At 43.0% G+C, this 13152-nt stretch overlaps 1 protein-coding gene across 2 annotated transcripts in view; it reads right to left on the bottom strand.

Annotated features, from left to right (window-relative positions):
• BTK (Bruton tyrosine kinase) overlaps positions 1-13152 on the bottom strand; it is a 555678-nt gene that overhangs the window by 225406 nt on the left and 317120 nt on the right. For both annotated transcript variants that reach the window (XM_085607704.1, XM_085607705.1), the window contains exon 6: positions 5439-5567. In XM_085607704.1, the coding sequence (XP_085463830.1) occupies positions 5439-5567 (129 nt within the window). The remainder of the gene's footprint in view (positions 1-5438; positions 5568-13152) is intronic.

Genomic DNA, 13152 nt, shown 5'->3' with positions numbered 1-13152 from the left:
CTCTCTGTTCTTTGTCTAATTTCAGGACTTCTATGTGCACTCTGTTCCTTTTTTCTGCCCAGATTAGCCGGATCAATGATTTATCAATCTCTAAGGAAACAGGCTTGCACACAGGGTACATGGAATTTTGTAACAGGTATAGGCAATGAGGCACAATAAAATTTTCTCCAGTGCCACTCTTCCCATGAGAGAGCGTGAGGGTGTTTCAGAACCTTACAGATGACTCCAATCCCATTAATGCTCTGCCCAGGTTGCATTCATACTGCAGCGCCACCGTGTGTGACCCCCCCTATGGCCAAGCAGCGGAACTTGGTTTGCTCCATTTAAAGCACAGTTCAGTTAGATCCTGCTGTGCAGCTTCCCTAAGGCCCACTAAAGGTAATAGTAGACTCTTGCCTATTTATACATAAGCACGATATTGTTGCAAACTCCTCTTACTGTCGCAGCAAATGAGGGACTGATTCCCATGGTTGGAACAACTATACCAGAGCATCATCTGCATATAGGGATACCACATGGGCCACCACGCCCCCCTGCATTGCCCAAGGTTGCATTGCGTTGCACAGTTGGATCACTAAAGGTTCCATCGCTATTGCAAAGAGCAGTGTGACTACTTGACAGGATCCCTCCTGACTTTACTTTAGCAATCTCATCTCTGTAGAGCAGGCCAATCCATTTCAGAAAACTGTATCCAAAACACATCTTCTTGAGGACGTCAAGCGTGTAATTGACTTCTATTAATTTTAATGTTGAATCCTAACATGTGGTTACTCTTTGACAAAGCCAGCAGGCTTGCTTTGTATATGAGGTTACTCCATGGCGAAGCCGATAGGTTTGCCTTATATACTGATGTGGTCACCCCTGGACAAAGCCTATAGACCTGTTTTATTTAAAATGACACCGCTCTATATTGTGATGTTGTATCTGGTATAGGTGGGGCTGTATGGTGATTTTGGGGGTCATGACCCACTAGGGGTCAAAAGCGATCTTAGAATGTCGCCCAAGGTATTTTCCATCTACTTAAGCTAAATATATTTGTAAATGAATGCATAGTATTTAGTGGTGTGCATGTAATAAATATACTTTTCCATTTTCAAAGACAAAGCCCACCCCACCTCCCCTTTGTAGGTCTTGAAACCGCTCTGCTTCTCCATCCTGGAATGAAGATGAAGCGCTAAAATGGAGTACTTGGCTCCCAGTAAGGAGACAATTGTGGGCCTATTACTTGCGCAGGCTTTATATTCTGCCCAAATTATAATTAAATTTCTTACACCACTGTAGAAACTTTCCCAGGCCCTTTGGTGCTAAGAGGGCTTAGTTAGAGGCAAGAAAGAATAGGTTGAAGGATAGAGATAGACCCCTTCTTTTCGTGCAAGAGAAGTCGGAATTTCGAACCACAGTTACAATGTTGCAATTCCTTTCAACATACTGTTTATTAATGGTTTTCATTACCACTGTTTATTCATTTTTATAGTTACAACTATGCACATTTTATGCTCTACGGTACGACGATGCCTTTAATAAAATATGTAAACATATTCTCGTTGTGCATTCTTAAGGGTGTCTGTTCATGGTGAAGAGGTTTTAGACCTACTAACATCAAATATTCCAGGGAAGTCTCACAGGACAGATTGTTACCCAGAAGGCACCATCCTCATGTAATGTTTAGGTGGTTCATGGGTAACTCTCCACCCGCTTTCCTGGTTCTATGTGGTAAGTTGGCTTGAGTCTATACTTCTGCGCAAAAGGGTTTAAAAAACTTTATGTATGTATGTATGTATGTAGGTTGTACTGTATTGGTAACATGAGGTCTCAGGAAGCTGTCTGTTGGTGAGAACAAAAAAAAGAGGAAGCATTAATAAGCAAGAAGAGAGAAAGAAAAACACAAAGGCCTAAAGATGTCTCAAAGTGACTTCTCTTTAGCCTTCTTAGTTTTATTGCCTCTTCAATGAAGTTAGCTACCTTCCACATTACCTTTTAAAATTCCACGTTAGCATCATTAGAAAAGGTCACTTTTTCAGCAGAATGCACAAAGACGTACCTCATGCTCAATATTTACAAACGGTAGCGGTGGTCTCACTGGTAGCACATCATTCTTTGTATGCATTCAATGTGAACTTTATAGTATTGGTGCCCCTCAAGGTTAGAAGCCTCCACCCCACTACCTAAAGTGTCAATCCACTGTGGTCCTAAAAAAACCTTGTGTAAATGTCAAACATGAAGATAACCTCGCACTCTGATCAATTCAATATTGTTTCATAGATAGTTCACAAATCAATTTTGACAAGCAGAAAACAATTTTTGACTTGTTCAATTTAATATAAAATATGGAACATACAAGTTTAGCAGTGTACTAGAAAGCAAAGAATTTCGATAACATAATATTTCACAAATGGAGGGCACAAATCAATAATCCTCCTGTAGGGCGTTGGACCGGCAGCCGACACGGGTTTTGTTACAAAGTAACTTTTTCAAGGCTTAAATGATGACCTTCTCGGGACGGTCCCTACATACAGCGGTACTTCGCACGGACAGGGGCATATCAAAGCCCTTTTTCTTCATCTATCAAAATTAACGTATAGAAATTTGTGTTGTCATACGATACGATAAGACACAACCCATCTTAGCCTCTGAAGACAACTATTTGGATTCACTGAAAGTGTGTGCCATCACTTCCGTTCCGGGCAAGAAATATCAAACAGACTAATAGACAAATGGTTATCTTTTAATTGGAAGACCTTGAACACGTATGGAATAATTCTGAGCCATATTCAATATTCATTTAAGCCTTGAAAAAGTTACTTTGTAACGAAACACGTGTCGGCTGCCGGTCCAACGTCCTACAGGAGGATTATTGTGCCCTCCATTTGTGAAATTTAATTTTAACGAAATTCTTTGCTTTCTAGTACATTGCTAAACTTGTATGTTCCATATTTTATATTAAATTGAACAACAAGTCAAAAAAATTGTTTTCTGCTTGTCGAAATTGATTTGTGAACTATCTATGAAACAATATTGAATTGATCAGAGTGCCAAGGTTATCTTCATGTTGAAGTACCTCATGCGACATTAATCAGATTTAACAACCCAATTTACCTCTAGTGTTTACAAAAACCAGAAGACCTTGTTATGTCTCATTTTGCACAGTAGACTCTAAACCAGATCCAATTATCTAGAACAAATGTTATTTGTGATAGGGGAATTCTGGGCCTCATGTAGCGCAGAACAAAAATACAGACTAAAAATCTTACAAAGTCTCTGTTATTATCAATGGAGTAACGCAACAATTAAGACCCCCGACCCCACACAGAACGTGAAGAGGGGCCCCTGAGTCACCCATAGCTCACAGATATTCATTGGCCTTAGTCCAAATGGATGCCCCCTGATGGGTTAGGGGGCCCTTGAAAGGCTGCCCCCACCCCCCTTATGCCGCAGAGCCTCCAGTGGGTTATGCTCCTGGTTATTATACTAAAGAAGAAACATACCTTCTCTCCAGGGTCCCTACTACCTGAAAGAAATGTGAATGTGTGCAATTGCTTAATCTAGATTCTGGAATTTATAATTTTAACAGAAACCTGTACTAGGTACAGCAGGCATATAACTAAAAACATAACTGTTTAAAGGACTGTAAACCTTTAAGCAAAATGTTTTTGCACGTTTTGTGACAGGCTCTACTGTGTGAAACCTCTCCTATGCTGTGTGTAACACATTTTTTCTGTCACAGGCTTGGATCTCTCAGCACTATAAATAAAGTCACTAGTTCCCCCGTGAACCCACCAGGATTCAAATCAAACCACCCTGTTAACCCCATAGACAGCTAAAGCGATTCTACTAACCACCTGGGCTTTCCAATCAGAAAAATGCATTTCTCACAGATATTTTTATGTTGCATTTATTTTTTATTTAAGGTATGTGCTTTATATTTTATATGCAATTACCTGTTTGTGAAAGGCCAACAAAATAGTTATAGAATATTTTGTTCCTTATAGCTGTCTCTGCCCCCGCCCTCACACCGCTGACCCCACCCCCATTGTACTCAGAAACATATTTTCCATACTTTTCTTTATGCACTTCAATCACTGACCCTCAGTCTATGGGCAAAGAAATGTTGGTCTTTATGGAAAATATATGAAAGAGCAAATAAACATGGTTTGGAATACAGTCGAAATATAATTGTGCTGTGGATTGTAAGTAAGTAATGAAGGTATTGTGCCTGGTCGCGTTATGGAACCAACAATTACAGTGGCATAGTTTACACAGGAAGACTTAATATGTAATCAGAGGTTAAGAAACAAGTAAGGTAATGACGAGAGAAGGCTGATGTACATGAAAACTAATGCAAATTAGAGGTTTTATTTATTTATTTAATGTGATTTGGTATAGCGCGAACATTACCCGGAGGCCTGAAGGTGTCAGAGCGCTTTACAAAAAAACCTGTTGCGTTACATAAGGACTTTGGATTACGTGAGTTACATAAGAGATACAAACAGAAAAATATTGCAAATGTACAAGTTGTAAAGTCACTCAGGGAAGAGATACAAACAGGAAAAAAAGCAAATGTACAAGTTGTAAAGTCACTCAAGGAAGAGATACAAACAGAAGTGAAAAGAAAATTGCAAATATACAAGTTGTAAAGTCACACAAGGAAGAGATACAAACGGATAAACTCTAAAATCACATAGGAATGGTAGTAAGTACAAAGGTTTACTACATATACTAGTGATTAGAGTTCTAAATATACAAATAGTAAAATCACTCAGGATTACATTTTAACAGTGATTAGGCTTGGACAATTATATATTACATATTTACATATATATATATATATGAGTTACAGAAGCATGGCTCAGGCATAGGGAAAAAAGCAGGCAAGGGGAGAGAAATTCAGGGGAGAGAGGAAAGGACTAGGGGAGATACAAAGAGAGTGAGGGAGGGAAGAGGTAGCGAAGGGGGTGATGAGTGATGGGATAAGGGGCATCAGCATTATTCACAAACGATGAGTAGTTGCGGATGTGTGAAACAGTGAGGCTTTATGCCCCAGTTTATCCGTAGTGCGACAGGACTATAGACTGCCGAAAGCTCGAATAGGGGACACCTCCCGCCGCTAATGTAGAGGGACTAGCTGTTGAGATGGCAAGGAGTTATCACGAGGCATTATGTCCTCAGCAGGCCCCATTTTGAAGTCAGGCAGCCCGATTCCAGTTTGACTCAGTGTTCGGGAGAGTTGGTATCTAAACATTGCCTTGCCTGTCTCGCCCGTTTTTGTGCCTGCCGCGCCACCAGAGGTGTGTAAGAGAAGATGAAAGGCAGTGAGGCAGAAGAAAGGAAGCACAAGAAGAAACGTAAAAGAGAAGTAGCAACAGTTTTGAAGATAACAAACTGGTAGGAAAGGAGATAAATAATTGAAATGAAAAGTAAATCTGTAGAATGAGACCTACTTCCATTGCTGCTCGACAGCAGCTGGCACCCAATGGCATTCTTCGATGTCTGACCACAGCAGAGGTACTGTCCATCAATCCAAAAATTCGGGTGATACTTCTGCACTGAGCTGTTAGTGTGTCGGATCACTGCAGCAAAATAAAGTAACATAGATGATAAATACAGCACTCTGATTTACCTAAGTGACCTTAGTCAAATGCCCTGGGGAAATGAATCGGATGAAGACAAGGTGCAGTTATACTGAAAAAAGTAATATTTTACCAATGTTTCTTATTTCAGACTTAAAAGTTTGAAATCAAATGCTAACACATGACTAGTCAGTGACTGGCTCTAGTTACTAATTCGAATACTTTTTTCACAACTACAGGAAAAATAAACTTGTGTCTGTGAAGGAAAGAGAAGGCATTCTAATAGCAACAAAAAATTGACACAACAGTTTGAGTTGAAGAGGTATTGGAGGTTGAAACGGGAATGCCAATATTTTTAAATAATTTTAAGTACAGGCATTCTATTGTAGTGGAAAATGCTGAAAATATTGTGTTTGCAGTAGATGGCTAAAGAATATAATTGTGTATACCGTGGAAAAGTTCGTTGCCTGCTTGCACTCACGTTATTAGAAGGATGTCACGCAGCGCAGCAACCAAAGTTGAGTGAGAGTGAGAGAGCAGGAAAGCGCCTTATCTACTAAGATATGGCACTATCCTGCTCTCTCCCTAGCACTGGTGCACAATAAGGCTGCCTGGCACAACAAAAACACCCTTGCACCATAGTGCAAAAGGGTGCATGTGATGTCTAGCATAGGTTTTGTATTGTATTGTACAAAATTCTGTGCCTAGACAAACTTTTAAACGTGTCCTATTTTGGATGTATGCTATACCGTGCAGCGTATATGAAAAGTTGGAAAACTTTGTAGAAATAAAAGCATTATTCCAAGTTAACAACAATCTCAAAGAGGTGCTACTTTTTGGGGGAAAACCCTGTCTACTATTGTAAGTAGATAGGGCTTTGCATCAAAACCTGTGGATGGTTTCATAGGAATGCACATGTACTTCCCATGGAACTCTACCCTGATGCTAAGTAACGCAAAGCGCTTTCAGGCAAAACGCGTTTCTCCGGGAAATAAATTCCAAATAAACATTTTTTGTTGATTTGTATCACTTTTGTGATGCAAACCCAGTGGAAAATGTTGGTGATTCGGCCCTGTAATAAGGGCTGACGATATCTGGAGGATGGCACGAAGCATTGGACATCAATCAAACAAATGGCTGAATTGGAGAATCTGGGGCTAGAGGGAAGGTAAGGGAACTTTCCTCACCCTCCTCATCAGTGTTTTAGAGTCACAGGCTAGGCCAAGTCATCCTCCACAACACATATTTCCCCTTCACTGAAAGACAACAGAAGTGCTTGCTAGGTGCACATGCATCATCATGTAGATTGCATGACTCTTGTCTCCTTCCTCAGCCATTTGCAGAAGAGTAGCAGAGGAAGGCTCTCAGAGCTGCTTTTTGCCCCTTTCCCATTGAAAAGCAGCAAAAAATACTGAAGCAAAACCATACAATGTTTTTTCAACTCATGTTAGGTGAGACCCAAGAAATCAAGACTAGGACCAGATTTTTACTAATCTTTTTAGAGTTGACTGCTAGCTTGCTAGCTTGACAATTAACACGTTGACACTTCTTGTGCTTATGTGCATAGGCATATGCTTCTCCAGCCCATTCAAGTCCACTTAGCTCTTATTATAAGTGACACAATAATCCTGATGGTGCCAGTAACAGAAGTTACCAATGCGTCTGGATTATGGGTCTGATTGTGAATATTGCAGCTATATGGTGCTTTCCAGAGAGATTTCACCCACTGTATGCAAGAAAAGCCTCAAAGTGAATGTTAGACCTTGCACCTTGGCGTGGGTCTCCCTTCCATTTATCGCTGTTGCCTCATGTGTTTTTGCTGGTGTTAGTTGCTCAGGGCACTGTGCCACTGCTGTCCAGTGCCACAATGCAAGTTCTCCCTATTGTAAATTAATGTATGATTTGTGATTCCATGATTGATTGGTTTGGTTTACCTGTCAGACCCTAGTACAGTGCACCAGGAGTGCCCAGGGCTTGTAAATTCAAATACTGCTGGTGGGCTTGCAGCACTGGTTGTGCCATCCACAGAAGCAGCCTGTAAAAATGTATCTAAGGTCTGCCATTGCAGAGTCTGCGTGAAGTCTGGTACTGTCATGCTGACTGGGCAAGTGCACCCACTTGCCAGTCCCTAAACCTTCCCTTTTCTTCATATCAGACACCAGTGTGGTAGGCCCAAGGGCAGGGTGCATTGTAAGGATAAGGTAGGACATGCCTTGGTGTGTGTGGCATGTTCTAATAGTGAAGTACAGCCATTTTCGTTTTTCACTATTGCAGGGCTACCTGTTCTCCATAGGCCAGAATGGGCAGTTTGTTCATTACATTTTATAATCCTAACTGACTCAGGGAACACAGTAGAAATTCGAATTTAGCATGCCTGAACTCAGAATGATAAAATACATCTTTTAGTGAAGTTGTTTTTAACATTCTGTTATTGAAAATGCCACTTTTAGAAAGTATACAGGAAAAGGGCACCCATCTTGCGCCCTCACTGTCGCACTGCAATAAAGTGGGAATCAGTCCCGCAAATAAATTTCATTAATCCAGTGTTCTGATGTGGACTCTTGTAAACATAACCTTTTCTTTTTCAATTCCAATATTAAGACCGTACTCTCGTTCTCTTCATCACAGCGGAGACAGTGTAATTGAATTCGCAATCTTTATTCGACTTTTCAGATACCAAATGTATGCCAATCCAGGCTTTGTACATAAGTACACGAATTAATCACAATCCAATCACAATCTTAAAGTTGACCCGTTGTAAAAATACCCAATGCATTTCGAGCCTGCTTGGCTCTTCGTCAGGGGATACTGAAACAAATAAAATGAACAGTTTTACCACATGATCAAAAAACAGTATGTACATAAACTCATAAATCCCTTTGTAACGACATCCTACCATCAAACAGCCCGTGCCCTTCCCGTGTTCCTCCCATCTGTTGCAGACCTTTTCCTCCCCCATTTCTGTTCTATCTTTCGTCATGTCCCTGATTTGTACCTTTCAAAAAACGGTTCCCATCAACGCTCAACTCCTCGTGCTGTTCACCATAACTGTGCTCATTCCTCCTGCTACCCGGCTGTTAACCTAAATAACACTCGCTCTCACTCTTAAGTATGCGCGCTTTGTCTAACTAACCTATCGCCACGTGACCGTTCTCTACCAGCTGCAATCAGTTTCCGACTTATCTTTGTCAAATACTCTCAATCCCATAATGCACCTCCCTCTTCCACGTTTAGATGACCCACGTTCCTTCTCTTCTACTCTTTAACATCAAAACAAACCAGCAAACGGCACCCTTTCCCATCAAAATATAACCAAAACCCGTGGACTATCTATTAACAAACAAATTGTTAAAACCACCCAATATGAACAAATAAAATGCTGAAAAAGGTTTTGCGTGTCATTAAAAAATGCTTATGTGTACAAATGCTGCAAATTATTAAATCGGCTGGCTAAAAAAATATAAACATCAAAGAATATCAAAACTCCCTATTATATCGATCTCATGAAATGACTGTGACTAATCGCTGTTCACGTTAAATATTCGATGATGTTGATTGGCTCAACTCCATTTCTACTGTCTCCACGGTGACAAACTCATTATTCGTCCCATTTCTCTTGTTTTAAGACTCTCTTTGTTCAAATAGGGTGTATCAGCTCCGTGAGGCGATATATTGCGAAGCAGAAAAATGTGATGGAGCATGCACTCCTTCCCTTCTTTTAGTAAACTAGGCTCAAAATCTTGTTTGTAGGTGCGTGCGAACAGTGTCCGTGGATCGCCACAACCACAGTTAATACAAAAGTATACAGGAAAAGGGCACCCATCTTGCGCCCTCACTGTCGCACTGCAATAAAGTGGGAATCAGTCCCGCAAATAAATTTCATTAATCCAGTGTTCTGATGTAGACTCTTGTAAACATAACCTTTTCTTTTTCAATTCCAATATTAAGACCGTACTCTCTTTCTCTTCATCACAGCGGAGACAGTGTAATTGAATTCGCAATCTTTATTCGACTTTTCAGATACCAAATGTATGCCAATCCAGGCTTTGTACATAAGTACACGAATTAATCACAATCCAATCACAATCTTAAAGTTGACCCGTTGTAAAAATACCCAATGCATTTCGAGCCTGCTTTTAGAAAGTAGGCATTTTCTTGTCTAACCATTCAAACCTGCCTCTGCTAGGCTGTGTATTCCCTGTCTGGAGTTTGAGTGACAGGGCTGGGGAATTCCAGGAGACAGGGTGAGGTATCCCAGTGGTGAATAGAGAGATCTGCATCTAGATGGGTGGGAGGAGTAGCACCTGGGACCTGAATAGGTCTGTGCCTTCCCTCCACAATGCTGGCTCCACCTCCTGTGGTGCGTCTGATGTCTCTGCCCTGCACTCTGAAAGGAGAGAAGGAGTCAGGTAAGCAAAGTGCTCCAGGACTGACCAGAACCGGTTTGAACAAGGCAAAGGCCCCTCCGCCCTCAGAGGACAAAGGATTTTGGGGTATAAGTATTGGGATCCTGATCCCAAGAATTTAGATCACTTTGGAAAACAAGAAGAAACTCTGCTGAGGAGAGGAACCAAGAAGAAACTGAGGAGAGAATATCCCTGAAACTGGGGGATTGGCCTGCAGGGGTTGCCTACTGCCAAAGAGAGGAGAAAGGAACTTTGTGTGTACTTTTGCTCAACTTGTGAAGGATCTCCAAGAGCTTGCCTCCTGCTGAAGTCTCAGGAACAACAGACTTCACCCCCCAGCTCCTCAGAGTTATTTGGAAGTGCCTGCTGCTGTGTTGGGCCTTCTGAGGGACTGCGTGTCGCAAGGAGTTGGAAGAGCGACTCAAGAAGGAGAAGCGTGATGCCGTCGGAGCTGTTGTCGTCGCATCGCGTAAAGTGTGTCGCCGCTGCAGCTGTCGAATCGAGCGAAAGCGTCTTGCATCATCCAGGAAGGGTCTTGCAACGTCGAAGAAGCGTGTCGGGCATCACAGCCATCGTAGCTGATGCATTGCACCTCATCAAGAGAAGAGTCTCGCATCGAGGAAGATGCATGTCGCCATCGCAGCCATCGTAGTTGTGGCATTGCACCGCATCAAGAAAAGCGCCTCACATCCACGGAGAAGAATGCCGCCATCGGAGCTGTTGACGTCGCATCGCGTAAAGGTATTTCGCCGCTGCAGCATCGCATCGAGCGGAAGCGTCTCGCAACGTCAGAGGAGAGTGTCGCTGCCAAGGCCGCTGTCGTCGCATCGCGTAAAGTGTGTCGCCGCTGCAGTTGAAGCATCGATTTGAGTCTTCTTGCAACATCGGAGAAGCATGCCGCATCTGGAAGATCTTCACGTCTTTATTTCTTTGCACCAAAATCTTCAACGCATCAATATCGTTGCAACACTTTTGTTGCCCTGCGTGTCACATCTAAAAGGTACATTGACTTAAAGTGTTGCATTTAAGAGCTAAAGAGAACTAAGCAAAATTCTACCATCTAAAGTAACAGTATTGTGTATTTTTGTCGTTTAATGGTATTGTGGAAAATCTACAAAAAGAATACCTGTGTGGTGTCCATCTGTAGTGTTGTCACTTGGTTACTGTATGTGTTCACAAATGCTTTACACACTGCCTCTGAGATAAGCCTGTCTGCTCATGCCAAGCTACCAAGGGGGTGAGCAGGGGTTATTTTAGGAGTGTACCCCCTTACCCTGACTAGAGGCAAGGGTCCCTATTTGTCACAAGTGCATACCTGTGCCAACTAGAGACCCCCAAGTCTAACATTGGTGGTCAGCGGTGAGGATTCTGGACTTGCATTTGTGACTCATGTACAGTGATCGGTGAACACTACTTAGTGAGTGCAGACCAACCAATACTTGTTGATAGATTTCTTTTTGAGACTTTCTATTTTTGAGAACTGCCAAGTGAACCATGGTGGAGAAAGCAGCATCCATAGTCTGTGTTGAGAATGAATGGGAGTGGGAAGAAGAGAAACTGGACAGCTACCCAGTAAGACAGCTAAAGTCCTTCTGCAAGAAATGTAATGCTTGCACTACTGGATGTAAAAGTAAGCCAGAGTTCTACAAGGCACTGAGGGCCTGGGCAGAAGCACGAAATGCCACTGATGATGATAATGCAGAGGAGCAGCTGGAAGGGCCAGTGGGTCCAAGAGGAAGGAGAACCCCTTCCCCTGCCGGTAGCAGTGTTTCTGGTAAAAGTCTATCTCCAGAGGAGTTGGCAGATAGAAAAGAGTGTAGGATGCACGAAATGGAGCTGACCAAGCTCAAGTTAAGTTAAGTGGGCAGTTAGAATTTGGAATGCAAAGAAGAAAGTTAGCCCTAGAAGAGAAGAAGCTACAGTTTGAACATGAAAAGGTTTTGAGGGAGTTGGAGTTGAAAGCCAAGAGCTTAGAAATGTATCCCTCTGGTGGCAGCACACCGTCAATGCCTGTGGAATCCAGAGTGTACATCCCTTGGGATGTGGTGAAGGAATTTTTTTTAAATGATGATATTGGGCAGTGGTTCAAGGCCTATGAGGTAGCCATGTCTTCCCACCGGGTCCCTGAGAAGGATTGGGGAGCGGGGTTGTGGGGGCGGTTCCTTAGTGAGGGGCGGGACACACTGCTGGACTTGCCTTCTGATGTCTATAATTCCTATCCCCACATAAAAGATGCATTGATGTCTAGATATGGTTTGACCCCTGAGATGACAGAGGTGCACAAAGATAGCAAACAGCACCTATGTTGAATATGTCACTTTTTTCTGCAGAGCATTGGATGGTTGGGTGAAGGGTAGCAAAGTTGATGATTTTCAGGGACTTCATGAATTAATTGCATGGGAGTGCTTGTCAAGTAACTGTTTTCCTGAGCTACGCCAGCACCTGATTGATAGTAGGCTGACTAATCCTAGGAAGCTTGCTGAGGCGGCGGACCGCTGGGTCAGTACCAGGGCCCACAAGGGTCACGTGGGAGACTCAGCCAAGAGTGGGCAGGGTCCCCAGAAGAAGAGTGGGGGGCACAAGGGTAAACAGAGGGAGTTCCATAGGAGGCCCCAAAGTAATCCCCAAGGGAACCAAGGGAAAGGTTCTCAGCCTCCCCCCCAGAAACCATCAGGGGCCCCGACAGGTCCACCTGTTCAAAGAGGGCCCTCAAAATGCTTCAAATGTGGAGAACCGGGTCATTTTTGCCAATGAACCCAAGTGTCGCCTGTTTGGAAAACCAGCACCCACTGGTGCAGCCCCCCAGCAGATGGCTAGTGTAGACCTGGGTGAGGAGATGGGTGCCCACGGTGGGTGGGGTCCTGCAGAGATGTCCCTTGTCTCATTAGGAGACTGTGAGGTGGTCCCCAGGACCCAGCTGCCCGATAACACTAAAAATTACAGTCAGTGGGTGACCATCAATGGCCATAGAGTGGAGGCTCTTAGAGATACAGGAGCCAGTGTGACAGCTGTCAAGTGTCACCTGGTGTCTCAAGGGCAGGTTGTCCCTGGAGCATTCTACCCAGTTGTTGCCGCTGACAACACAGAGAGTCACTGCAAGGTAGCTCAGGTTCCCTTTGAGTGGGGGCGGTCTCTGGTACTCTTCAGGTAGCTGTGAGGCCCGCCATGCCTGTTGACTG

This window comes from Triturus cristatus, chromosome 5_2, assembly GCF_964204655.1.
Source record: "Triturus cristatus chromosome 5_2, aTriCri1.1, whole genome shotgun sequence".
In the NCBI taxonomy this organism is placed as follows: Eukaryota; Metazoa; Chordata; class Amphibia; order Caudata; family Salamandridae; genus Triturus; species Triturus cristatus.
The sequence above is the reverse complement of the archived record's forward strand: the minus strand, read 5'-3'. Positions and strand labels throughout refer to the sequence as shown.